The 27,953-nt window shown below is 49.3% G+C and overlaps 1 protein-coding gene across 2 annotated transcripts in view; it reads left to right on the top strand.

Annotated features, from left to right (window-relative positions):
• DAB2IP (DAB2 interacting protein) overlaps positions 1-27,953 on the top strand; it is a 142,857-nt gene that overhangs the window by 90,660 nt on the left and 24,244 nt on the right. For both annotated transcript variants that reach the window (XM_019472428.1, XM_019472429.1), the window contains exons 3-5: positions 7,439-7,592; positions 14,713-14,811; positions 17,039-17,593. In XM_019472428.1, coding sequence (XP_019327973.1) covers positions 7,439-7,592; positions 14,713-14,811; positions 17,039-17,593 — 808 coding nt within the window. The remainder of the gene's footprint in view (positions 1-7,438; positions 7,593-14,712; positions 14,812-17,038; positions 17,594-27,953) is intronic.

Below are 27,953 nucleotides of genomic sequence, written 5' to 3'. Positions count from 1 at the left end.
CGGGTTGTTTATTTTTAGCAGCGCTCCGTCCATGATTCTGCGTGTTAAGAATTTGTTTTCATCATTATTTATTAACATCGTCGCTGCCTCAGGCAGCCGCCCATGGCCGGGCTCAGGAACCAGGGCCGTAGTGTGGGAGATGGGGCTTGCGACTTCAGTTTCCTTGTGGTTAATCCAGGAGGAGAGATCCTGCCTTGCTTTTTCTTTCTTGTCCAGGCTCTGCCTCTAGACTTAATGTTAAGCAAAATTTCAGTGATAAAAATCAAAACCTTTATCCCCACTCTCCTCCCCCGTGGAGACTTGTGAGTCTCCGATAGAGCTGGGGAGCACCCCGTGTTGCAGTGGTGCCTGCCCGCGGGTGGTGGCAGGGGGCCGGGGGGCTCCGAGTCAGCCCTCACAGCAGCCGTACCTCCTGGTTTTGCCTGGGCCTCCTTGGAGGTTCCCCAGGTGGTTTTCTGGGCTCTACAATCCTTACTCGCTCCAGGCTGGTGCTGTGGGAATGACTAGTTCTCAGGGCTGTACTAGGGTTTGAACCCCAACGAGTGGTGGATCTCTGCCTGCTGTTTGCAGCAGATGTGCACAGATACAGCACTATTAATGTGTGCTGGTTTAGACTGATGTGATAAGAAAATGTGATTTTTTTTATATGAAGGGTCAATTTCTGTTAAAAGCAAGATGGTGGTGCCATTCGGCTCTTGGGATAGAGGGAGAAGTTACTTCCTTAGCTTCTTTACAACATTTTTTATTATTGAAACTCAGGTAATACTTCCCATCACCTTTTGCTTCTTGCTCTTGAGGCATTTTGCTTGCTTTTGCAGTTTCTCTCGTCTTGCATGTTACAAATCCAGTGGGCGTCCTTGCTGGTTATACTGTGCTGGACCTGCGGGTTGTCACTGACAAACTTTGCAGTGGCACGTTGTTAAGCAAACAAATACCCACGCTCAGGTGAATGTCACAGGTTAACATCATCCTTCAGGTTTGCTCTGGCAAAAACAACATTTGGAATCTGGTATGAGCTGACGAAGTCCTTTTGAATGTAATTAATTCTGCTGTCGGTTAAAACTGAGAACAGTCTAAAAACAAGGGCATTAATAAGTTTAATTACATGTCCTTTGTGTTGCTCAGCGAAGGTGTTGTGTCAGTGAGGGTAACATGTGACACCAGCTTCCCATCACCAGTGTGCTGAGTGATGCTTCCCGCCACCCTGCCGCCCAGAGAGCCCCAAAGGCTGCAGAGCATCCACCTCTGCTTCAGCCCACCGCGGCACTGCCAAGGCAGAGATCAGCAGCTGGCGTTCAGAAAACTGTGGGAGAAAGTTCAGGGTAGCAGAACATGGAGAAGGATATGCTGCATGCTGAGACTTCATCCACACGTCCTGTCCTACAGGAAGAAAAAACATTCTCTCATCTTCTGGAAGCATGCAAGTTCTCTTGTGCTGTTGTTCTTGGTTATTCCCATAACATCACTTTCCTATTTATTTGCTAAACTGAAGCAGGATGAGACATTGGGGAGGAATGGATGAGAATTCCCAGCAGTGGTCAGGAGGTTAGCGGGAAGTCAGCACCAGGCAGGGGGGTCACACAGGCAATGCTAATGAGGCAAGGAGAGGGCTTGCGGCGGAGCTGCTGTGTAGGAGAGCCTGGTTTGCATCTGCTGCAGGAAGAAACGCAGCCATCGGACCAGTTTGGGCTCTGCAGAGAGCGTAGTCCCAGTTCGTAACCAGCAGCAGCAAGGCTTCGAGCCTCAGGTGGGACAGCCTGCACACAGAGCTCCCCGGCGCCCAATTTTGCTGCCCCTGGTGAAGCTGACAGAGGATGGCGTGTGATTTGCTCCCATCTGCGGCTGCTAAAATCCTTCTCCCATCTGATGTTGCAAATCAATTTGGTGGAGTTGTCCACTTTGTTCTCAGTCATAACAAAACCTAATCCCCAGGCTGGAGACAGATTTAAATTCTGTCTACGCTGCACGTGGATCTCACGGTCTGTTCTGCTGCGTTTGTGCATGTGGGACCCCCTGCAGCGGACGTGTGCTGGTAAGAGGGTAAGGACTGCCCTAAAGACCCTCTTTCCAGTTGGTCGGAGAAAAGAACTGTCAGCCCTCGAAAAGCTGTATGCAGGGAATGTTTCCTGACCAGGAGACGTGTCGCAGAGTCAAACTGTAATTTAGGAGGTCAGACCCCTGTGACAGTGGGGAGGCATTCACGTTGCAAAGGCCGACTCTGCAGCTGGTATTAATGGGACATCTTCAGCTTAGTGCCTGGACTTCCTTCAAAATTCCCCAATCTGCTTGTGCTCTCAGAGTGGAACAGTGGGAGATTTAAGAAAGGCTCTTTACTTTTTTCCCCATGTTTCAGTGTTGCATTTTGTGTCTGCTCCATCCCTCTGCAGCTACCCAGCCAGGTTCCCTGTTTGTTTCTGTCTCTCAAAAATACCAGGAAAATTTTCATCATAAAACCACAGAAGCAGCGTCTGGGTGGTTTCAGGCAGGTGAGGTTCTGAAATGAAAACCAATGGGGTTGCCCCTTTGAGGGCTTGTCTTCACAAGAAAGCAATTCTGGAATAAGAGTGTATGAGTTTAACACACAAGACCTATTCCACAATAATTCTGTGTAGACAGGCCCTACATTTTTTCCTTCCTTGTAGCGTCGGCAGAGTATCTTTGTTCTTGAAAGAACATCGAGCCTGGACTCCCGGGCAGTCCTTCCAGTCATTCTGCAGAGCTGTTGTGTGCGTGGTGCCACTGCTGCAGACGGACAGTTGCTGCCTCCATGGCTCAAAATCCAGTCCTGAAGTTTGATGAGGAGAGAATGGATTGTCCCTCTGTGCTTGTTTCTCTCTGTCCACAAAGTCTTTGTGGCAGTCCACAAGGTCCTGGTTAGGTTAGGTGTGGTGTCACAGCCTGGTAATACTTGACGTCCCTAATTCTGGCTGCCTGTGGAGGAAGCAGGCAGAGGGGGATAGCATCCCTTCACATGGTAATGTTTTATGACTTCTATTATTTAGAACAACAATCCTCTCTCATTGCTCTTGGGCAGTAAACTTCTTTCTTTAATAACCAGAGACTGGCTGCTTCTCTGTATGACTCTCCAGGTCAGTGCCGGTAACAGTAATGTTATTTCTCTTTAGAACTAATGTGGTCTTTTATGAGATGTTTTCCCCCCTTCATTTCAACTGAACTTCAGGCAAGTAGAAAGGGATTAAAACAAGGCCCATGGCAAAAGGAACTGAATGTGCTGTTTGGAAGAGGGTTTCCTGCTGTGAGATTTCTCTGGGCAGCTGGCTATTCCCACCATATTAAAACAAAGGCGTAGGAACTGAATTTGATCAGCTCATGTAAGCCGGGACAAGACCTGGAATACACAGCGAGTTATTACAGCAAGAGATTAGATGGCCCCACAGGCAGCATTTTGGAAAGCGATGGTGGAGAGATGAATTTGAACAAAGTACCTCTGTCATCTTGGAAGTGTATATACGCAGTAAGCAAATGATGTTCCAGGTGAGTTTGCCTGTTAGGATGTTGGATGGCCAAGGAAGAGCACGAGTTTACAGGGACTGTGGTATCTCTGTCCCCATGGATGCTGCTCTCTGCCCACGCTGGGTGGAAGCAGGCAGAGCTGAGGAGTGTCCATCTCCTGCTTATATCACTGCTTCTGCCCCAGGAGCAGTGATGTATCGTTACACTCCTTTGGGGACATCAGGTTGTTGGGGTCTCCTGATAGAAACGTGCCTGCCTCCCCAGGAGGAAATCCTGGCTGTGGGTGGTGAATCTCGGGGCAGAGCTGGAGGGAACCGAGACGAGTCTCCCCAGCAGCTGGGGCACACCAGCACAGCCGCACCGGCACCTTATGCCCCATTTCAGGCTGAGTCCAGCTGTCACATTGTGTGCTTAATATTTCTGCACTTCTTCATCAGCAAGGGGATTTGCTGGGGGTTTTTTTAGCACTTGCCAGCCCTTGCCCAGTGAATTGTCTTTGGATGAAGCCCTCCAGGTCTTTTATGGCCTGATGCGGTACAAGACAGAGACATTATCACTCTGAGGGCTTCACTGTAACACGCACATGGTGGGTTTATGTTTTCCCTGCCCAAACAGGGGGAAGGCTGTGTGGTCCTTTCGGTAAGAAGAGTGCCCTCACCCTCTTGAGTCAGGGAAGCAGCTTATGGCCTTAGCAGGACCTTTTTCTTACTGTTAATACAAAGGGAAGTCTGTGGGAGCTGCGACAGGGACTTGCAAACATCTTCCAGTAAATGGACTTCTGCCGCAAATGTCATGTTACTTACCAAAGGACATGAGAAATGCTCTCCTCTAGAACAGGGTATTAAAATGAAAGGACCGTGTGTCCTCTGAAGGCTGGTGGTATATAGCCCTTCTTGCACTCTGTGGCATTTGCAAGCCTCCCGGACCATGCCGGGTTGCCGCGGGTTAAGCGCCGTAGTGTCAGGGCTGGCCCTGGGGTGCTGGGGAGGGGATGGGGCCAGTCACCCTGGGAGGAGGCTCTGCACAGGCAGCGCTCATCCTGCTCTGCCAGGGCTGCCTCTGGCAGAGAGATCTCTCATCCCTTCCGCTGAGATTTCAAACGAGAGTCTCTAATTAATGACATCTCCCCACTTAGCTCTTGCTACACAGACAGATGCTGGGCCTTTTAGGGCTGGTTTGAGACCTGCAGCGCTCCCTCCGTACAGTGCAGCATCTGGTGAAAAATGTTTCTGTTACTGACCTGGCTTGGATCTGATCGGCCGTTCAGGAGTAAAAGGCGTCCTGGGAGCGGGTCCTGCCGAGGCAAGAACCTGACAAATAACCTCCTGCCTAAGAAAAGTCCTGTTAATTTTAGGATTCCCAGAGGCGTACAGCAGAGTATGGAGGGATATAAATATGCATTTGCTGAATCTGGTGAGAACATAATATGTCCTCAGAAACTCCCCCTTGGTAATTCTTCGTATTGCACATCTGCACTCCCACCCGCAGCCTTGCAGCTGCAGTAGTTTTAAATGAAAAATAGACTTGTTTTGTTTTAATTTTAACAAAAATTCTTAGGCCAGCATGAACCAGTCCAGCTCGGTGACGTACATGTGCGTGTTACAGTATGTAGTTCCTGAGTTGTGGGTTTAGATTATCAATATTTATATTTGTCCACACAAGAATGCAAGTCTCAGCTTGGTTACTTAACTTTTCTAATTTCATCTGTAAAATATGGAAATAAGATTTACCATAAATGCCTTGTTCCTGGGCTTACTGGGCCTTGGTGAGCAGCCTGTATTGTCAGTTCTTGAGCTGCTGGATGTTAGTTCTGCGCTCAGCGTCCAGAGGTAACTTGATCTGTCTGCCTGTATCAGAGTTAATGTACAGTATCATTCAGCGGAAAAGGATATGGACCCTTTTCTGTGAAAACAGTGTAAAATTGCCACAAAGTACTGGGAAACGACTATGGTCAGTTCCTAAAGATCAATTTATTCACCATAGAGATACGGGGTGAGTGGGCAGTTTAGAGAATTGCTAATGGGATAGAGGGCCTTTTGCTTCAAAGCCACAGCTTCTGATGCCGCACAAGGCTGTGCTAACCCGGGGCTTTCAACATTTGAGGGCTGGTGGTTGTCCCCTAAGAAAAAGACTGTGGTGTCGTCGTCTGTTTTTCTGCAGATGCCTTAACAGGTATCACCACAGCTGGTCCTGGCTGTCAGCCTCAGGAGATGCAGGGAAGTGTCTGGAGACTGTGCTGTCCCTTCACCTTTGGGTGGCGTGTCTCCGGGCTGGTTGTCCGGCAGTGCCGCTGGGGAGGAGGGGTGGCCTGCAGCTTTCAGAGCTGTTCATTTAGCATGCTCAGCTGGAGAATCCAGGTGTGGGCTGATCCGTTATCACCTGGGGGTTCATCGATGGCATGAATCTTAATGGCAAATCTAGAGAAGCACCTGTTTATCTTCCGCTGCTGTTTATCTTAGAGCCTCCTTTGGCTATTTTCTAGATTCAGCTTGACGTGTGATTCACTGGAAGCTATGAATTCTGCATGCACTGTTGGCATTTCTCTGTGTTTTGGTCAGCTTTATTCTAGAGAACGACAGAACTCAACACACACAGACAAAGCAATCTGAGAGTATACTGGGAGCATTGTTGTTTTGCTCAGAAAAGACCGTGCTGAGACTATCTCAAACTCCCCTTATTTCTGTCCTTCCGTGCCTTTGAAAAAGGCGTCGTACTCTCTTATAGACAGGGGGACACGTGGTCTCTGTGGAAGACCCTAAAGTGCTTGCCAGAGGTTTTAAAGGTCAGAGCTACTGGAATCAGAGCTTTTGTGAGCTGGCCGGCGTAGGAACATTTTACATGGTGCAGGCTATAGAGAAGGCAACTGCTCCCTTTGCTCTCAAGTTATTTTTTCCCTTGCCACTTTATGGTTTTGCTCTGTTTTCCCTGGGATTACCTAGCTGTCTTTTTTTTTTTCCCCTTGAGCTCTCTGGTTTTGCTTTAAGAGTTACAGCACCATTGATTGTATTGGCTGTCTCGAAAATGGTGTGCTGCTTGCTGTCTGTGGGCTCCCTGCTGCTAAATGCTGCCGGTGGGACTCCAGAGCATTTAGATCAATCAATAGGGCTATCATGGCCTTATTTTCCACACTGTCCCCGTCCCGGGGATGTGTGTAACAATTGGAGAGAGCACACGAGCCCTCGGGTTATTGGTTACAGGGTGCGGATCCACACACTGGCTGCATCCGCGATACAGATGTGTGTGTTTTGGTGGGGAGAAGGGTACCTACGCACAGGGATGGCGTCTGCCCTGGCAGTGCCAGCCGCTGCCCAGGCACGCTCTGTATGCACTGAGCGAACACAGGTCTGGGGTTTTAGAAGGATCTGTCATTAATTCCTCCCCGTTTGCAGGCAACTTTCTTCCATCAGTAGGGACTGGGTGCTGCAAAACAGCATGAAATAAAGTAGGATGCTAATGGGATCTCCCACGCACATGCAAACCCAGTCCTGTGCTGGCAGTCGGAGCTCAGCACCACTGGAGCTCAGCACCACTGGAACTCAGCACCACTGGAGCTCAGCACCGGGTCTGCGGTACTAATGTGCACAGTAGTTCATGCTGGGGCCAGCCAGCCTCCCTGATCTGCTCATACTTCCAACGCACCTGGAAGGTCTCATGCAGCAGGTGTGATGGCCATTTAAAGACATACTCAGCTGTGCAGAGACCCCGCACTCCACAGACCTCTAATAATGTAGTCCTGACTGCAGCAGAGTTTAGAAAAAACGTTTTTACTGAACATACAGCCTGTAATAGAACCTGCTCACCAAATTATAAATGGGACAGTCTAGCAGTCCCGGCTATTCTGGGCCCTCGGTTATCTCATGGCAAAAAATTCCCAGGAATATTCTGCAGTTGTTGCTAACAGATGGACTAAATAATTTCTCTGGGAAGGAAAACATCCACTGATACTGTTACATTTTTCCTCTAGATCCCATCTAATGCCGAGGCTGAAAGAATCGCGCTCCCACGAGTCTTTGCTCAGTCCCAGTAGTGCTGTTGAGGCTCTGGATCTCAGCATGGAGGAAGAAGTGGTCATCAAGCCAGTCCACAGTAGCATCCTGGGACAAGACTATTGCTTTGAGGTAAGGAGCCTTTCTGTCCGTCCCGGGGGCCGTTCCTGCCATGTAATGGGGCTGACTGGGCAGCCAGGTGTGGAGTTGCATCTTGGGCTTTTGCTGTTATAAAACGTCTGCTCTGAATTGCTACACAGAGACCATTTCATAAGCAGAAAATTACTTCCGTCTTTCCAAGGAGGATCATACCCACAAAATCAGAGCAGTGAGCTCTTTGCCTTGTAATCGTTGTCGCAGCAGAGCTTGCTGCTGGCACAGGTGCTGAACTACTTAAGGCTGTGTATTAGCAGAGCATAAATTTGTAGTTGATGTTCATACAGATATCGGAAAGTGCTAATCCCTACTCAGTGGCCACAAAGACGTTATACGTGGTCACAAAGATAGCCTACTGTTGTCAGTGGGAGTGTTGAGGACTTTGTCTAGAAAACTGAAGCTTCACTTGTTTGGGTAAATAGAAAAATCTGTATTTCAATTTTTTTTAACATCTGTTATGGCATGTGGTTAGGCCTGTACTAGCAGGAGGTGGTAGGACACGTACAAACCAGGCTGTAGTTGGATAATTCAATGTAGTATGTCTTGGGAATCATTTGTCCTGCATCATGGATGGCAAAGTATTATTGCTTACGGCAGTGGCTGGATATAGAACTGGGAAATGGTTTTCTTACAGCAATAAGATGGTTGATACTTGCGTTTCTGTGAAGAGAAGGTAACCTGTTTGTACTTGGACATAGAAGAGCAGGTAGACCATATATCCATGGTTGTATCGTACTGTGGTGGGGTGACAGGACTGCAGGCTTTTCTTGAATGGGCAGTGCTAGGTGAAGGTGGCAGTGTCCAAGAGGAGTCAGACCGGAGAGATGAAGATTTTTTTTCTTTACTGAAATTAGCACACTTGGAAAGAAATGAGTTAAAAGATCCATTTCTTAACATATAAGCAGGTAACACAAAAACAGTCTTACAAAAAATAGCCCCAAACATAAAGTCTGAAGTGGGCTGAGGTATAAATTTTCCAGTGCTGTTCATTCTCTGTAGAATGGAGCAAGTGCAGCAGGTCAGGAGGAGAGCAGTTTTGTAAATTATATGGCCTCTATTACATTCCACTGAAGAAAGATAAAATGGAGCTAGATGGAAAATAGATGTGACATCCATAATATAAGAGTTGTTTACCAATTCTGTTCAGCGCACAAGAGCAGAGGAAGGGATACGAACAGTACTTGTAGAAAGCTGACTGAGAGGGAAATTACACAAGTCATGCACTTGTAAGGAGGAAGAAAATTTTACTTCTAAGTGAGTTGGATAAAGAAGAATCATACAGAAAAAAAGAACATGTTAATTGCTGTTCTGCAAATCCTGCAGAGGAAAGGGAGAATGCCAGAAAACAAAAGGGACTTTGATTTGTAATTGATGGTTACTCATCAACAAGTTCCACCAGGAAGGACTGAGGTGAGAGCTAAATGGCATGTTGTGTTAATGCGTTGGTCTTGTATCTCCAGAGATCCTCTTTCAAATTCGGAGTGAGCTCAGCACTGAGATGAGTTTGCAGATCTCCCAGGATCCCTGGTGGGTAGCAGGCAGTGACCCCAATCCACCGTGCACTTAGGTGCAACTGATCGAAGCAAAGGGTTAGCATTGCCTTTGGGCAGCACAGGGCTGGAGGGACGAGCCTGGGCCATGCCTCGCGCCTGGGCGGAAGAGCGGTGTGTGCTGGGACGGGCTGGGTGGCTGCTGCTGGCCCCTCCAGACCCCTGCGTGCTTTGGCACAGACAACTTTATCACATGGTTCTCCATTGTCAGGCAATAGTGAAAGCCGAGTGACAAAACCACACAAGCATCTTCTCCTCCTCGGTGCTTGAATGTTGCCTTCAGTTACTACTGTGTCCTGAGAGTCCCATCTATGGCCTGTGATCCTGAGTCCTTCAGCGTTGCTTTATCTGAAAGTACAGGCAAGACTTGGCAAAGACTGCCGCCGCCTTGCAGTGGAAGCTCAGCGAAGAGCAGTAAAACCTGTAGTGGTTCCTGTGGCCTGGAACTGGGAAAGCTCTGGTTGAAGTCTACACGAGGCTGAAAGGAAAACTGAAGCTGATGGCCAAGAGCCGTGACACTGCTGTGCATGGGAACACTGAAGAGTGAGAAGCTCAGCTGATGTCCTGGAAGAGGAGCCCTGACTAAGAAATGTCAAGTGAGAAGTTACTGCCAGAGTCACGGGGACAAGGGGAACCAAGACATTTGCGGCACAGTGGTTTGCGAAGGTGCTGCGGGTTGGTAATGGTGCCTTGTCCCTGCGCTTTGAGGCTATTGTGGATCTGTTCTCTAGGGAGATCTGTCAGGACTGGCCAAGTTTGCTGTCTCAAATTGAGAAGCGAAGCCTTGCTGTTGTTAGGCAGTGCCTGCCTTACACTGTTCTTAACTGCCTTCTCCTTGCAGTGGGGTGGTCGGGCAGTGGACAGTGCCTTGGAAGCTGCTTCCATCACCAGCTGGCTGGTGTCTGTTTGTTCTCACTTGGGATGTTGGTGCTCGGTTGGCCGGGCTGGCTCAGCATGCTCTTTGGGGTCCCTCACCAACAACAGCGTGCAGCAGCTTCTCCAGAAGCTGATTGCGGTCCAGGCTGCCCAGCACAGGCAGTGTGAGGTGCGGCGTCCCACAGGTCCTCCTCCACCGAGCTGCAGCAGCAGCCTTGTGGCTCAGAGAACAAGACGGCAGGATTTGACATGACTGCAGATGGAGTCGTGCTGAAGAGGGCAGGTTCAGAGAGAGAACTGGCAGCGCACCCAAATGGAGACAAAAGCGAGAGGTGCCAAAGCCATCTGCAGTGGAAAAAAACCAAGTGGCTCGTTTGGAGGGAGCTGGCTGTATGAAGGTACAGTGCAATTGTTTCTCTCCTTTAGCTCGACTGACCTGCATTAAGACGTGCCAAAGCTGACTGCTCAGCTCTGCTTCCCCTCAGCTGGGCTCTGCCGGGGGTAAGGAGAGTCAGCAGTAACGCAGTGCTTTTTCAAATGCTGCATTTGGCTTTTTCTGCTTATTAAGTTCTATGAAACCTGCTTTTTTCTGACTTGCCGAGTACTTGGCAGTCAGTATTTACTTGTTTTCTTCCTTGATTTTTTTAAAAAAGTTACTCAGCATCATCTTTCTCCTTACAAGACTTCCCAGTCAGCATAATCATCTAATGCCACTGCACATGCTGCGGGTGCTAAATATACAGTGGGCATCTTAGTCTAGTAAAGGAGACTCGGAGTCCAGACTCCCAGAGCCTGTTCCTGGCTCTGCTATTTGTGGGGTCCTGGTGACTTGGGCCAGGCAGGGGAGTTACGACTGAAGGGCTCTGTTACTGTCTTGGCAGACCAAAGTCTTGTCCAGTTGCACAGCTCGTGTCTGGGCTGTCGCAGGACATAGCTGGGGGATGCGGAGCAGGAGAAAGAAAAAGCTACTGCTGGACTGTACTTGCTCCACTACAACTGACACCGTGTCACCTCATCGTGGCCTTGCCTGAGCAAGGGAGAATTTAGCGGAGCTAAATTTAACGGAGCTAAATTTAGTCCAGCTGTGCACATGTTCGCCGTTGCTCGCATGGCCCTTCAGACGCCCTGAGCAGCCGTCGCAGGTCTGCGGGGCTGGCCCAGGCAGCGCCGGTTTGCCCTTCTGCACTTGGTTATGGTGGCGTTTACCAGCTTGAACCCTAACTTTTCCTCGTAAAATCTTTTGAACACTTTGAGTGAAGCAGCTTCGGTAACTCAGTTATCATCTTCTGTTGTTACTCCGGTGAGATTCCTTCAGGTGTACTTTGAGGAACCCGTGCTGTACCTAAGACATTCTTAAAATGACAAGATTTTATCTGACTTAAGAGATCACCCATCCGAGACTGTGGATAATGCATGTGAATAAGTAACATTTTAGAAATTAATGAGTTTTATTAATTGAGTTTGTCCTGTACATTAATAGTATTCTAGTGTATCCAAAATCTTGATGAGACCAGAATATTCTCTTTATCAAGTTAATTAATATCTCATGGAGATCATTAATGCCATATGATGTTTAGGTCAGAGCTCAAAGCTGGGATGTTATTGCAGATCTGGATAAAATTACATTTTTGGTCAGACATGGTAGATACGACTTTCAACTCCCATCAGATCAAGAGGGCTTTATGTCTGACACAGGAGGATTTTCCCCTTCTCTCACTTAAGTATGGCAGTTGCAGTTTTTTTAGGTTTTGAGTGATTAGTTAATCGGTAATTGTTTTGGAATTGAATCATAAATTTTACCATGATAACTCAATGATAATATGTTGACTTAAGTGTAGCAAGAAAATATATTAGATATTCAACCTAACAGATAGCTGGTAAAAAACCTGACATTTAATTAACAGATTCAGTAGAAGGACAGCTAAATCGCATGTTTATTTATTTGGATGTGAATCCTCTAGGCAGCTGTGGGATCCATGTGTGTCACCAAGGAGAACTTGTCTTCAAGAGAGCATCTTTCAACAACAATCAAAGAAGTCATAATTCTCTTTTAGGGAAGAACTTCCAGGTTTCCTACCAAATTCTCTAGATCTGAGAACATTGTTTTCAAATGCATTGTACACCAAATTCCCATCAAAACAAAAGAGCAAAACAAAAAGCTGGGTGAGAAATGGCTTTTGAGGAAATGGACTAATGGGGTAGTTTACAGAAAGATGTATTTGACGTATTCCACCTTTGTAACGGATTTCTAAGCAATCAGTGGGGACTGCATTTTGTGAACCTTAGTCAGAATGTCAGTGGGAGGGTTTTCCCAGTGTGGGGTACAGAAACCTGGCCATAACGCCTGCAGGGCAGTGTGGCTATACCAGTAGTGTCTGGACTTTGATGGTTTGGACTTGAAAATGGATGATTTTGAGTCTTTTCGCAGCTGAATTAGATGGGCCAAATAAGACAGGGCTCAAGTTCTGAATTGTTAGATTCTTGTCTGAAGAACGGCTTTGAAGCCTTAGAAATTCACATTGATCAAGCAACTAGGGAACTGTCTGGAGCAATGCTCGTTTGCTGTGCATCTGCCGTGTTACTTCACTGTAAGTTCTGTTCTTAAAAACTGTTGCTAAGTGGTACTTCTGGGATCTGTGTATTTGTAATTCAGTGTTAAGATGGTACAGCACCATGTCAACAGTAATGCAGCCGTGCATTGCTTCTCTTCAGGTGTCATTAGCAGTCAGGTGTATGGCTATGCTCGGCTTGAATGCTGTTGCAGGAACTCTTACTGAGAAAAGGATCAAGATGCAAAACTGCCGTACCCTCTGGCAGAGCAACGCGTAGGGATCACACGCGGTGGACACGGTCTTGCAAGTGATACATCTCTTGTGCAACCAGAATTCCGTTTGTGAAGGTTCAGGGACGGAGGTTCACATGAGCATTTGCAGCAGGCCAGATTTGTAATGGGAAACTTCAAAGAAGCTGGAAATACACTGAAGTGTGAAAGGATGCTGAAAAGATCATACTACTGTGCCTGCTAATATGGAGTCTTCTTTTCTTGGAAATAGAAGATAACTTGTGCTCAGAAGAATATATAGTTCTACAGGACAGAAGATGAAAGTGTGTAAGGACAGGGAAGAGTATCTGCCTGAAGGAGAGAGCTTCTGGGATATCAAGGGTTGGAAGATTTCTTGCATTTGCTGTGTGAAGACAGGATAGGCCTCTTGTTATTTTGTCCTGGTTAGAAGATGTCTGTGTTCAAAGGAAGGGATGTGTTCAACTCCTCATTGAGGTTAGCTAATGACAAATCTTAGCAAGAGCCAGCTCTGCTGTAAGAACAGGTTAGGCTTCTGAGAGATACATGAAATTAGAGGAGATTGCGTCTCCCAGAAGCAGATAACCCAGTGTGCAGTGTGTAAACACGAACACTGTGAGATGATAAAGTTCTCAGAAATAATTTTGCAGCTTGAGACTGGCGGAAATGAAGCTCAGAGGGGAGTTATTTAAAGTACTAGCCAGGTCCATTTGGCCTGCAAGCAGGGATGTACATAAAGAATATTACTGGACATCACCAAATGCAGCAAATGCAAAGAAGCGCAGAGCAGCTGGCGGAGAGCTTTATGTGCAGTGCAGAGTTCTGGTACCACGGTCATGGTCTGTCAGCTTACCAGCAGGGCCTGGGGGAGAGAGCGGCTTGAGGGATACGTGTACATGAGAAGACACAGAGAACTATTGGCCTTTAAGACCTTGGCTCAGTAATTGATGCCGAGGAAGCTTGGTGTGGTGGATAGGAAGAAGTGTTTGGTGCCTGTTATCCTGGGGCTGCTGGGCAGTGGCTGCTTTGGTGGGCTCTCAACGGGGTTGAGTTTCCATGTGGTCACAGGGATGTGATAAGGAATGAGGGGCATTCGCACCACTGGAAATGTCACTGCTGCGAGTGTTCTTCTTCAAAACCTGGCTATGAAATCCCAATGGCCAGAGAAAGTCACACAAATACTGCAGAAAGATCCCTTGGAGTGATACTGGAGCGTGAGAGGTGAGAGGAGGGTACAGCAGCACTTCACTGGCCATCTCCAGGTCCGGGAGCGCCAGCCTGGTTCTCCCCAGGTGGGGAGCAGGTGCTGTGAGGACCGGAGTGCCTCCGGCCGGGCTGTGAGCTACTGCTCCTACTGCTTCCAGGACTGTGGTGTATATACTTGGCCCCAAGTTCTTCACAGCATGGTCTTCAGAAGCAACAGGACACGAAGAGGGAAGGTACGAAGCCAGCTTTTCTGGGCCTGATGTTCTGCTGAAAACAAGGAATGGGTTGTTACTGTTGCAAGCTTTGGGCTGAATCTGGAGGAATGCCGAGTGGTTGCAATTTATCTTTAGTTCATCTAAGGATTTGCTCTCTCTCAGTTGTGGAACTTGGTGGTTTAAAGCGTCACGTGCATGGGGCCCATTATCTAGTGTTTTTCTGGTGTAGAAGAGGAGAAGTAATTGGAATTTGCTTCTGTGATTATTTCTGTGACATACAGAGTTGCCCTGTTTTTTCCACTAGCCTTAGGGGCTGTTGCTTCATGCTTGGGTAAAGCTGTTTACTTAAAAAAAAAAATCCACTGGCATCTTTCCTAACTCCCCCTCTCCCCCCAAATCACAGTCTGCAGTGTGCTGGTCAAGACATAATCCTGTTCCTTTCCCTGTAGGTGACGACTTCATCAGGAAGTAAGTGCTTCTCGTGTCGTTCTGCAGCAGAGCGAGATAAATGGATGGAAAACCTGCGGCGTGCCGTGCACCCAAACAAGGTAGTGGCTTTGAGGAATTGCCTCTGTTATAGTTCAGTTCCTCGTTATTACATTTTATAGCCCAGTGCATAGTAGCAGCAGGAGACGTATTGTCATTTTGGTGAGTAAGTGTAACTATAGGTCAGCCTTTTTCCATATTGCTTTCTTCCACAATTATATTTACAGGCAAGTGCCAATTATTTCTTCCCCTCTTTTCTCAGCACATGCTGCTTCAGCTGTTTCTAAGAATTGATCAGACCTGAAGAATCTTCAGTCTTGCTCTGTTACTGATGATACTTGCCACTTACGTAGGACTTTCCACCTCCCAAAAGCTCTGGGACAGATGTCAGGTAGCTGCCAGCAAAGTTACAAGACTGAATAGTCTAAAGAGTTCACATATCACACTTCTGACTCTGGTAGTACTCGTCGTGTCTGCTTTAGCAGTGGAGAAACTCAGGTGCCCATCGCAGCGAGTTCTCTGAGGTGATAGTGGAATGTAGCTTTCCTTTCTCCAGTCAGTTCAGGTGGCAAAATCATCCCCTCCGGGATCTACAGAAACAAATCCTTCTCTTCCCTGGAACACAGGGACACCCAATATGTGGTTTTACGGCCCGCTAAGACTAAGTATATCCTAAAATAAAGTCTGCAGCTGCTTTTCCCTCTCTGCACTAGAGTTAGCTAACAAAGATTGATCAGGACTAATCAGCTGCAGGATTTCACAACTGATGAGCTCAATCAACAAGTCTTTTTCTGCTGATCAGAGAAGACACAAATGATGGGATCCTGTGAATTCATTCCTGGCATCAGAGCCACGTAACTGTGCATACAAGTTAGGTCCAGGCCTGGTGGGTTGCTAAAGGAGCCCTCTGTGTCGGAGTTTATTGTTCCCAGCACAGTGCCAAATGTCAGTGTAAAAGATTTCCTTCAATATCAGAACGGGAGCAGCGGAGGGGAGAGGTGGACTTCTGCCTCTAGCCGCGTGTTCCTGCACGTGGAGTTCAGTGACTCCGGTGCTTTCTGAGTGCAGCAGCCTGGTAGTAATGATGTGAAAGAGCTGTGTAAGGTTTGTGTGGTCACACTGACCATGAGAAAAGTCCTGGGAATGTGAGTTGGGGCTGGGCACATCACTATGGCTTTGAGACGCAGTGTTCAGTGGAAATTCATTTGGAAGTGTGCCTTCATCTCAAAACATGCCATTAACTGATGGCTAACTTTCCATCTTTGCTTGAGTTCATAGACAATAAACTCTCAGTATCTGACTTGATATTTCTGTCAGGAATTCAGTGTTCTTGTATAGTTCCTGTGTGTACTTCCTGAACCTACAGTATCCCATTGTGGACTTCCAGCAGAAATGTTCCTGCCCAGACTCCTAGGCTGAGCAGAGTAAGCAGTGGTTGCTGTTTCAGTGAGGGGTTTCCAAACAAAACAGGTTACTGCAGAATCCCTAGCAGCGGTTCAGCTGCGAGTGCTTTATCTTTCAAGTTGCTCCTGCAACAAATGCCCCTGGATGTTCTTCCAGGATGAGGTCAGCATCACTGGGGAGCTCTTAAAGACCCGCAGTATCCTTTGCTCCATTATTGTTTAGAAGATATCCAAGCCAAATTTCTATTTCTGAATTGTAATGATTCTCCTGTGGAACCTACTCTGTCTCCCATAATTCCTCTCAATGTTTTAGTTGGGTGCTCTGGACTTCTGCCCTAAAATATCGTGAGGTTTTGTAAATGCTTCTTTCCCTGCCAGAGGTAGTTGCATTCCAGCCATGGACGAGGTGATCCCTGGGTGTGTGTTCAGATCCCTTTGTTGTTGCTCTGTTACAGTAAAGAAAATGTACTCCAGTGCTGCTGTAAAGCAGCTGTACTAAAAAAGGAGATGGTTGTGAGACACCTGTAACATAGCTTCTGTTTTGCAAAAGCCATTAATGATCGGTGAGGTTCTTTCAGTTTCTTCTGAGGCCCTCTTGGCAGTGAATGGGAAATGGTACATTTATGATTTGGAGGGGTTTTATCTTCCTTGTTCCTTATATTAATTGGCACCAACAGACATGGAGAGCACGGTGATATTTGGAAAATTAACATAAGTAGTGTTATTATGCAAATTCCTGAGAGCCAGTATTTCCTTAAAATAAAATGTAATTAAGCCTCTGCTCATTTAGCACATCCAAAATAATGAACTCATATCTCCAGTTTTGTTGTGCTTGGCTTTGTGCTTTTTTTTTATTGACCTTTTTTTCTTTGCATCTTTTTTTCAGGACAACAGCAGAAGGGTAGAGAATATGTTAAAGTTATGGATTATTGAAGCCAAGGACCTGCCAGCTAAGAAAAAGTACTTGTGTGAATTATGCCTGGATGACGTTCTTTATGCACGAACTACCTGTAAATTGAAAACTGATAATGTATTTTGGGGGGAGCACTTTGAATTTAATAACCTCCCATCGCTCAAAAACATTACGGTGCACTTATACAAAGAGACTGACAAGAAGAAAAAGAAGGACAAGACCAATTTCATTGGACAAGTGAACATCTCCGTCAGCTCTGTCACGGGCCGGCAGTTTGTAGAGAAATGGTACCCAGTGGTCAGCCCCAACCCCGGTAAGGGCAAGTCCCCGGGGCCCATGATCCGCATCAAGTCACGCTACCAGAGTATGAGCATTCTTCCCATGGAGATGTACAAAGAGTTTGCCGAGTACATCACTAACAATTACATGGTGCTGTGCTCAGTGCTGGAGCCCTCGCTGAGCGTGAAGAACAAAGAGGAGATGGCTTCTGCACTGGTGCACATCCTGCAGAGTACAGGCAAGGCCAAGGTAAGACCCTTTGTCATCCATACCATCCCACCAGAGACCAGCAGCAGCAGACTCCTGCGTTGGGCTTTGGAAATCACCACATCAGTTGGGCTTCAGGCCTAGCCATCATTAATACACTCTAATTTTGCTTTTAATTACAAACAAGTTGGTAGCGTGTGCAGTGCGAATTGTTTCATTAGCAAAGAGGTCGGTGGGACCACAAAATACCAACCGAGTCATTTTGCTCTCCTTCTGGAGGCTTGGGGCCAGGCTCTTACTTTATAAACAAGCACAAATGTGAAAGTAAGCAAGAAGGCAGTTTTCAGGGGTGAAATATAAGCAATGCTGGCTTAAGCTAAACAGCCTGCGTGTGCTGGGTATTCCTGTGGGAACCCAGTAGGTCGCCCGCTCTGCTCCCTCCCTGTCACTGTGCTGCTTCGCAGAGCACCCAGCACCGCGGGAGCTGAACGGGAGTGAACAGCGTCTTGAGAATTTCAGAGCAAAGTCCGCCTGTGGGCACACGTGTCTGAATCAGGTCTCAGTCTTCGGGGTCTGTCCTGATGCTTTTGGAAGGGAGGCGTGAGGGGGAGCAGCAGTGCGGGAAAGCCCAGGGGTCCTGGGGTGCTCCCAGGGTGGTGCTCGTTGCGGGGTTGATGTCGGCCAACTTGCGAGTGGTGGAAGTTCACTGTTTGTGGACCACTTTGAACGTCCTTCATGGTTGGGAATCCCCCGCCAGGTCTGGGGAAGAAGCAGGCCAGGAGGAGGCAGAGTGGGATTTATTTCTGGTTGTGATCTGTGAGGATACAGGCAGGGTGAGCAGAGCTGGAAACCCCCTTACTGGAGAGCACAGGCAAGCACTGAGGTCCCCGGCACGTGGGGACATGGAGTTGTGTGACCCGTCTGCTGCAGAGCATTCTTCATCCCCAGGTGGCATGGCACGGCACAGCCGTGGTGGGCAGTGCCAGTGTCAGGAGTGCAGGAGTTAAAGCATCAGCATTTTTCTCTGTTAACGTCTCCCTGAACTCTGCAGGGGGGAGCTGGGGAAGAGCAAGATTTCCAAAGCTTTTCCAGCGCTGAGGAGATGTGAGCTCCTCACCTGAGGGGGAATTGCAAGGCTCTGCTTCCTCCAGAGCTGCCACTGCTGCCTGGGACCGTGGCAGGGTTCGTGGATTAGATTTAGTTACCATCTGTCGAACAGAGAAGTGGCTTGGCCTCCTGATCTAGTTCAAGGCAGGCAAAGCTCACTGAGAGGATTGAGAGGTCATGGGCCTGCTGGTGCAGAGGCAGAGAAAACAGCTCAGTTAAAGCCTTCCTGATCCCAGGCAGCAGTGTCAGACCCCCAGAGCGCAGGGAAGGATGGCAGTCCCAGTCCCCTTGGCTACGTTACCCTCAGTGGGGACAGAAGTGGCTTGTGATTCGCGGCATGTGAAATAACACTCTGTGGTTACACAAGGAGAGCATCGTAGGTGTCTTCCTCCTCACTCCTTGTGCCGGGGCTTCGGCGCTGGTTTCTGGGCACAGCCCTGCCTTCCGCTGGTACCGCTCCTCCCCACGCACCAGGGACTGTGCTGCCCTTCGCTGTGGCTCTGATGGCGCTAGTGCCAGGGCTCTTGTTGGAATGACATTGCCATGAAAGACCCTGTCCGTGGCTTACACTGTTCTGGTGCAAAAGGCTTCAAGGTGTCACCCTGATCTCAGTCACCACGGATCATGTGCGGGCATGGCTGAGAGCTGTTGTCACTGCTCCTGCTGTTTCCCTCTTCTCATCGGTACTGGAGAGGCTCCAGAGAGAGCAAGTGTGTTTCTAGGCATGTGTCTGCTTCAGTGCTCGAGATCCCAGAGGCTCTACATGGGGGGACACAGCAAACAGGCTTGATGAATTTCCCCCTAAAATGGAGCTTCTGCTTTCCCTGCCTGTCATCTGCCATCAGCATTAGCACAGGGTTTAGGGAGCTGTCAGAGCAACAGGAGTTATTGGAGCATGGGAACCGGGTGGTGCATCCTTTGTAGAGGAATTGGACAAGCAGAGAAAGGGAAGAGCAGCAGTAAGGTAAAAAAACAATGAATGGGAGAGGAAAACACCCACTCACCCCTGCTTGTGTGACATGGGTGCACCCCACCACTGCTCAGGAAAGCTCCCCTGTGGCTAAGCACCACGATCTAATGAGGGGACACAAGCAAAGGAGACCGGCAGGCTGGTGCCTGGTCTGCACGGGGAGGTTGTGCTGGTTGGTTGTGGTCCCTGCCCTCTGCCGGGCAGCCCCTCTCAGCCTGCTCCAGGGAGAAGGATCGGGCAGGATGAATCCAAGCGCTTAAAAAAGTCTGATTGCCATGCTGCCTGCTCTCGCTCTCCCTGAGCATCGCCTGGCTGGCCACTTGGCAGGGCTCTGAGCACCTCCCTGGAGTTTCAGAAATAGAAACAACACTCTTACTTCTTCTTCCCAGCCAGTCTGCAGGAGAAACAGTTTGTTTCATTTTTCTTTTGTTTGTAGGTAACGTAGCTCTCCATGTGTTTGTTGGGGAAGGCATGCGCCTGCGGGCAGGTCTGGCTCTGAACTGCATCTGGTTTTGATGCTGAGGACACAGTTCCTTCAGCCCAGACTCACCCAGCACCGAACGCCTGCTCATTCGGAGGCGACACTGAGCAGGAAGGTAAAACTCCCATGGCCCGAAGTAGGGCACAGGGGGTTTTGAAATGGGGTTCAGAGCCCGGGAGGAGGAGAACAGATCCCTGTGGGCCAGGAGCCCGGCGGGCGGGGATGGTGCCAGCGGAGCCAGCGTGCTGCTGGGTGAGGCTTGAGGCTGTAGAAAGTGGGGCCGGGTCCCAGCCTCTGCTGGGTGAGGACCTCAGCCCAGTCCGGCAGTGGTGAGCACCCTGCACCCTGGCAGTGCTGTGCAGGGGCCATGGAGCAGTGGCCCCTCCTCCAGCCTCTGTCCTCCTGTGACCCTCCGAAGCATGCCCGGGCTGGAGGTGCGTTCCCCGTCCTTGTGCCTTGCCAAGAGCCTTTCCAATGACCTCTTCAGAGCTCTCCCCTGCCCTGAAGAGTGCAGACGTGGCAATCAGCAACCACTAATTTATTTTGCTGATAAAGGGTTTTTTGTGGATCTTGGCTGCTGTAGCTGACGCTAAAGCGGCAATTACAGTTGGAGTGAGAAACAAGTGTCCGGTAGATTATCTATGAAGACTTGTTAGCAGCTAATTGCTCTTGTACTGTTTCAGGCCCTGTTTTCCTGTAGCGATTTGCTGTAAATATGGTGTAATCCCTTAATGAGGCATGGCTGATTGGGTGCATGTATCCACCCAGAGCCATGCTGTGGGAGTTCCCATGCAGGAGAGGTGTGATGTGGTGCTGCGCGGATGATGCCATGTGTGCCAGCCACAGCCAGGCCCCTGGCCACCAGCATCGCAGTGCAGCCCTGCAGACAGCAGAAGGGCGATCCTTCCCTGCAGAGACCCCACTTCGCTCCTTTGTAATAATAAGCTGTCCCCCACCAGCCAGGTGTCATTATCTGAAGCTGCTAAAACCCAGAGACACTGTCTGAGTCCCTCCTGCCGGAGAGGCACAGCACATAAAGCTGCAGGCAGAAGGGGGACAAAGGCTGTAGCTGAATTTTCTCCCTAAATATCTGCTTCTTCCTGGGCTTCATAGCTGTATCACAATAGATTAAAAGGTGGAGAATGAAAGCAGAGTCTCCTCTCTGGAGTCAAAGTCCATGCTTCCTTTGATCTCTATTTAGGAAAGGGAAAAGCTTCATCCCTGCAGTGCTGCACAAGGGTTTGGTGTGCATCAGGGCATGCCTGGAAACCCCTGACCAGCTGCCAAGGCAAATAGGTGGAGAGGAGGGGGAAAAGCGTTTTGATAAAGTTAAGAGTGCAAACAGTCTGGCTGAGGGAGCTGCCCCAGCCCACTGGAAAGTCTGACAAACGTCCAGAACCAGATCAGCTCTCTCAGTGCAAGCGGTTATTCGCTGTCTCTATTTATGGCAAGTAGGGACTGGAAGAGGCATCGCTGTGCCGTAAGAGGGACATAGTTTTGTGGCTAAACACAGAGAGGCGGGCTCTCAGCATCTGTCCTTGACTTATTAGGTGCTTCATCTTCCCAGTGACAGCACTGATGAAATGTTACCTGTAAGGGTGTGGAGAGATGCCTAACTATTTTCATGTGTTTTGCAACCCATAGACAAAAGACACAAAGTCATAATTAAAAGTATTTCTGTTGCCATGCTTGGTGTTGCTGGGAGTGCTCACCCCTGCCATTAGCATGGCTTGATGTGGCCCCTGTGATGTGGTTATGGATAGGCAGGCTGCATCCTTCCCAAAGCGAGACCGATTGTGACTTTCGATGCTTCCAGAATATTTCCCATGCTTAGATTTGTTTCAGGGCTCTCTTATAGCTTTTGGAGCACAGTTCATGACCATAAATATATAAAAAACCCTCTCTTGTCCAAATGGTTGGTAGATCAAACCCAGCATTAGACAAAGCTCTAAGTAACCAGCTGCTCACTTGAAATAAATATTTATCGTGTTGTGAATGGAGTGAAGAATAAACATGTGTCCCTGTTTGTTTATGCTGCAAGGATTTGCTTCAGCTAAGCAGATGCATTTATTCCCCCCATGCAAGCCTGCTGGAAGCTCCCCACATTCCCTTCCTCGGCAGCGCGGGGTGTTTGGTCAGAGCTTTGCTGGCAGTGCCAGTTTAAGTGCAGGACCTGCAAATATCATGCAGGACTGCCCAGAAGTGACTGCTTAGCTCGGGGGGGGACCAGGAGATGAGTGGCACAGCCCAGGAAGCTGCTGGGCTTGGAGGCTGGTGGCGCCAGGGCTTGGTTGGTCCCTTTGGGGAGCACTGCTCCCCTTATCTGCACTGGAAGGGCTGTGGACACAGGGGAGCAAGGATGCTGCACACGTTCAGCTCCCCAGCCATATCATTTCCCCCACAAAGAGTTTATCTCCCTGATGATATTTTATACCAGCCATAGTTGAGCTAATAAGGCTTTTAATCAGTTTTATGAGCACCTCCACCGTTTTTCCCCCTCTCCATAAACACAACAGTCAGGCTGGTTGAAGGGACGGAGAAAGCCGGTGAGTGGCAGCTGTAGAGATCAGAGTTCTGGCTGTCGGGGTGGTGTGCGGTTTCTAAGCCTCCTGTGTGGGATCTGGCCCCTCTGCCCTCACGGGGAGGAGGTGGTCACTCAGTGTGTTAGTGTTATATCCCTCAGTTAGGTTTTCTTATTGCCAGGGTGAGCAAGGTGATGGCCACAGATGCCTGTGCTTTAACCCTCGCATTGCCACTTCACCTCCTTTTCCCAAGGAGAATTAGAAGATGCCAGAGGTGGCGAGGATGAGCTCCAGTGCTAAAAGGAGGGAACACCACTGAGTTTCCCAACAGAGAAGTGTCCAGCACAGATCCTCAGAGGAACTGTGTGGTGGTAAAAAGTCAAGGACTGGCAGTTGGGGTCCTTGGTTTTGCAGTGGCTGCCCAGGACCCAGTCACTGCCCCTCTGCTGCTCTCCTTGCACAGCTCAGCACCGTCAAGTGCCGCGTTTCTCTGCCACTGCAGCACTGACACATAGGTGTACCCTGACACTCGTCCACCTGTAACCTACAGCCCTACCAACCCCTGGTGTTTTTCACCTTTGCATAAAAGCCCAGCTAGATTCTGGGCTAGTCTTTGAAATAAGCAGTAATCTTATTACCTTTATCAGTTCAATCCTCTTAAGGTTAAGTCAATCCTATTAATCAGGCTCGTGATGTGGAGAACCTTATTATTTCAAAGTCAATCTGCCCATCAGTCAGTTACGATATTGGGAACAATCAGCTCCAGCCCAGAGGGGTGCGTGACCCAAGTGACATGTGTGGGGCCATGGGTCTCATCAGCTCCGTGACACCCTGCGTGCTCCAGCTGTGGACGTGTCCCTGAGAGGCTGGGGCTGGAGGACCTTCCCCGGGATGGTGAGGTGCAAAATCCTTCCTGGGTATTGACAGGATACGTCCTGCCAAACTTGTGTTGCTTGTTGGTTATGTCTCTGGAAAGGCTCCCTTTGCCTAGGAAATGCTCCTGCGCTCACCACCGCCATGCCAGGCACCCGCTGGCTCCATCTTTCTGCCTCCTGGGCTCAGGAGCTGGAGGAGGGAGGCATTGCCCAGTGACATCCCCCGGGCACAGGGACTGGCACCTTGAACCCCTTCGGAACTGGGATACTTGATGTAGACAGACCCCTCGCCAGGGTTGTATGGGCTTTCTTGGCATTGGCAAGTGCAAGCACTGGAAGTTTCAAGCCCTGCGGGGTGCTCGGCCCCCCAGCCCGGCGGGGTGCTCGGGGCCGAGGGCTCGTGGTGCTCTGGGCAGGCAGGGCTGTCAGCTGTTGATCGGACGTGTGACTGAATTAGCTGTCTTCTCTGCTCCGGCTTTGTCCCCTGCCAAGAAGCTTTTTCTTCCCATTTTTTGTGTTTGAGCAATGCGATTAGTCCGCTTCCTTGGTCCTATTGACATGGGCAATGAAGGATTGTTTTCCTGAGCAGCTGTTGGTTTTTCTCTCAGTGGACTTCACTTTCCAATGAGCCTTTTCCAATTCAGGCCACCCCCAGGGCAGCTCCAGACGTCCGCCTGCGGGGACCTCACGCGGAGCGGCGCAGGGCTGCAGCACACTCATTTCCAGGGCATCACCCCTATTTCCGTATTCTCCTTCCAGCTTCCCCAGGCAGAGGTTTGGGGGATCCGCCGTGGCAGCGTGAAGCAGTCCTGCTGCGAAATGACTTATTTAGTCAGATGTCCTGAATTGCTGCATGTGTGAGGGACGAGGCAGGGGTTAGGACACATTTCCTCACCCACAGGAAGATGCTGTTTGGTTGTGGTTTGAGACAGGAGGATGAATTCAACCAGGTGGGGCAGTGGAAGTGGCATCTGAAGCTCAACAGATGAAGACCCAGGGGAAATGGAAACGTTTTTAGGCTACACTACAGGTAAATCAGGATGGAGACATTTGAGGGACAGAACGAGGTGCACGGAGCAAACCCAGGCTCAGGCCAGCGCTGCTGGCTGCCCCGTGCAGGCAGGATGGGTGCTGGGGGTGACACACAGCCGGGGACAGCCATCCAGAGGATGCTGTGGCTGAGGATGTGGGGAAATGAGCTGCAGAGCAGTGCGGGTGTCCCATGTGGAGGGGAAGCTGCAGCACTGGAAGTACTTTGTGGTGGCAGTGGAGGGGAAGCTGCAGCACTGGAAGTACACACTGGTGGCGTGTTTGAGCCCTGAGGTGGTGCTGAGGACTCTGCCTGCCACCTGCCTGCTGCTGCCTGCTGCGGGGACTGGGCTGCCACTCCAGCAGCGAAACTCCTGCATGCGTTTCTAGAGGATGGAGGAGCTGCCTTAGAATAGCACATGCCGCTGTGGGCTCATGCTTGGTTTATTTGAAAAGTGCTGGAAACCAGTGCAGCCTTCTGCTGTCATGCTCTGAATTTATTTGTTTATGAATTGCTCTTCTCTATCAGCATGTGTGCAGTGACTGAAGTTGCACAGGTTCAGCTGTGTCCAGTCTGAAGCAAATATCCTTAAAATAAACACAGGAGCAAGCCTGAAGAATGCTGCCACAGCCCTTAATTTTTACTGTAGACCTTTTCCTTCCCCTCTTGACTCCACTGTAATGAAATAAAGCATCTTATTTTCTTCCATTGCCAGGGGCCCTAACTAAAAACAACCCCCTGCTGATCTCTGCTGCTCAGAAACAGGGAGTTTTATTGGCTTTAGTTATTGCATTGTATTCAGAGCCTTGTATGTGGGTGAGTGAGGCCCCCAGAGGGATTCAACAAGTATTTGCATTCCGTTTGTGTCTTCCGAGTGCTGGCTGCTGTCGTACTTAAGGCAGAGATACCAGATGTGTGATCCAGAGCTGATGTGGCTTTTTTCTGTGGAGGGAAGGCAAGATCTGGAAGATGGCCCTGGGACAGAAATTGCAGGATGTCATGGGAACTGACCCATGGACGAGGCTTCTTTCCCTCGGCTAGCAGAGCTCCGCTCACGCAAGTACGCTGGCTGTGGGTATTTTGATCCCTGATGTATCTCAGGACCGGTTTGTACAGCCCGGCGAGATGCCTCCTGCAGCCCAGGGAGACTGGACCTGCTGGGGACGGTGAGAAGCCCTGGCCCGGGGGGATGCTGTTGGGTATCCTGGCTCTCGCCTCCATCCCCTGGTCAGTAACAAGGCTGGCTTCTGCCACGTTACACCCCAGCTTTGGGTGCTGTGCCATAATGGAGCTCTTCGGGATTTCAGCAGCTTTCCTTTCCACTTTGGAGACAAGGGGTCGTTTTCTCAGCAGTCAAGCTGCAGCTGCTCCGTAGGGGATAACGACTGCAGCAGAGGTTTTGGGGGGGATCTTCTCTGGCTTTGTGTTGAGTCCCACACTGGGATTTTTGCCTCATTTTAAATTCTAGTGAATTCTGTAGATCAGCCAAAATCATAAAAATTCACATTATCGCTGGCTAAAACTTGGCCCTTGGGTTTCCACCGCTCGGCAGCCCTGGCTCACGGTTGGGTTGTGCATCACAGCTTGGCCCCGCATACAGCAGCAGCCAGTCCTCAGCTGACAAGAGAGGGGGAAAAGCAAACACTTGGCTAAGAGAAGCTATAAAACTCAGTGTTCCTGAGCTAATTAGTATTTTGGGAAAGTGACAGGAAAGAGAATCAAGCAAAGCCAAGGTCAGCGGCTGCTAATTAAGAATCAGCACCTTGTGTCAGCCTGAGCTGTGGCTTGGAATTGAAACGTACCCCGGGAGAGACCCAGGAAGATAAAGATGATAGAGTTACCCAGATAGAAGCTAACAGGATTTGAGCAGGGGTTTAAAGTTTCATTCCAGCTTGGCTGATAAAAGGGGCAAAATGAGAGAAAATAGTGGGGGGAGGCGTGTGCTTTGCTTCCAGGACGGATTTTTGCCTCTGCAGCTGCCGGAGCATTGCAGACGTAGCGGGATCTGAGGAAGGAGATCTTCTGGCTAAAGAAATAATGGAAGTGACTTTTTTTTCCAAAGCTCCTCTGGCTTTTTTGGAGGCTCTTCTGGGAAGGTCACAGCAGCATGTCAGTCCCAGTCATGGTCTTGTGGGAAGGCGGGAGGGATCGGGCCGTTGGGTGCTGCAGAGATGCCAGCCTTCCTGCCCTCCTTCCCTGTTCTCAGATGGGAGACGTACCTGCCTGCCACCTGGATTTTCCTTTGTCTGGGACAGAAGCAGAGTAATGAAGGGCCTGTGGATTAAATGATTTGGGTCTGTTGGGTTCAGGTGGAGCTGTTGGTTGAACCTTGATTAAACTTTCAATGCACAGGCATCCATATGAAAAATGAAATGGAGCTAAGTGCCTCTCTTGCAAATCTCCCGGACAGCAGCTGGCAGGGAATGGGACCTGACTGTCCCCTCTGCCAAGTCTGGGTTGGAGCAGGCTGGGTCATGGCCACAGCACTTCGGGGGGCTCTGGGAGCTGTGCTTCGCGTGGGGACGGCAAGGACAGGACCTGGGTCCCTGCATGGCAGCTCTGGGGTGCTCCTGCTCCCCCTGCCAGGAACAGGTTACATCTGGTACGGTCATGACAAATGAAGGAGAATTTCTTAGTGAAAGGTTATTAACTGAGCAGATTATTTTGTTTTAGAGGAAGGCGGTTTAAAAAAGTGCCCTTGGTTGTAGAGGTGAATTGTATGTCAACATTGCTCTGTCTTCTGCATGGGGAAACAGTAAGAGGTCTAATGCATGTGATTTACGTGGTGCCAGCAGCCTGTTTCCCTTTGTCGTCCAGGTGAGTGGTGCTGGGTGGGAGGAGGTCGACCCTTTCAGCACTCAGCGCAGTGAGGAGCTGGGCAGGGGCCCAGAGCTGCTTTTCCCATTAGCAGTGCAGAGAACAGAAGCTGAATATGTATTAGCATTAAAAACTGCATGGCATTTCTCCTGCATTAACGCTAGCTACAGCACACTAAATATTACACCATGTAGCGGATTTTCAGCAGAATGCATGGGGAGCTACGTGACCCTCTCTGATCAGTTAACACTGTTGCTGAGGCAGACACGGAGCTCGGTCTGAAGTGCTGTTTTTCTGTTAGAATTTGCAGTTCAGTAGCCCAGACTGATGCACGGGGCAGCTGTCAGCATGAGGTCTGCTCCTGCTCACCCCTTCCATTGCTCTGCAGCACAGAGGATTATAAAATTGCATGCTATTTGGTTGTGTGCACATCAGATCAAAAATGTGCCCAAAATGTGTGCTGTAGCAGTGCTGTTTATTTCCTTGAATACTAAGGAAATAGGACATTTGAGCATCTTGATGCATATTACAGGATTGATTCTCAGCTGTTAACTGTGGGGCACAGCTCATGACATCTCAGTATGCCCCTGTTTTGCAACC

The sequence above is a fragment of the Aptenodytes forsteri genome, unplaced genomic scaffold (assembly GCF_000699145.1).
Source record: "Aptenodytes forsteri isolate BGI_AS27 unplaced genomic scaffold, ASM69914v1 Scaffold68, whole genome shotgun sequence".
In the NCBI taxonomy this organism is placed as follows: domain Eukaryota; kingdom Metazoa; phylum Chordata; class Aves; order Sphenisciformes; family Spheniscidae; genus Aptenodytes; species Aptenodytes forsteri.
This window is presented reverse-complemented; position numbering and strand designations above follow the sequence as displayed.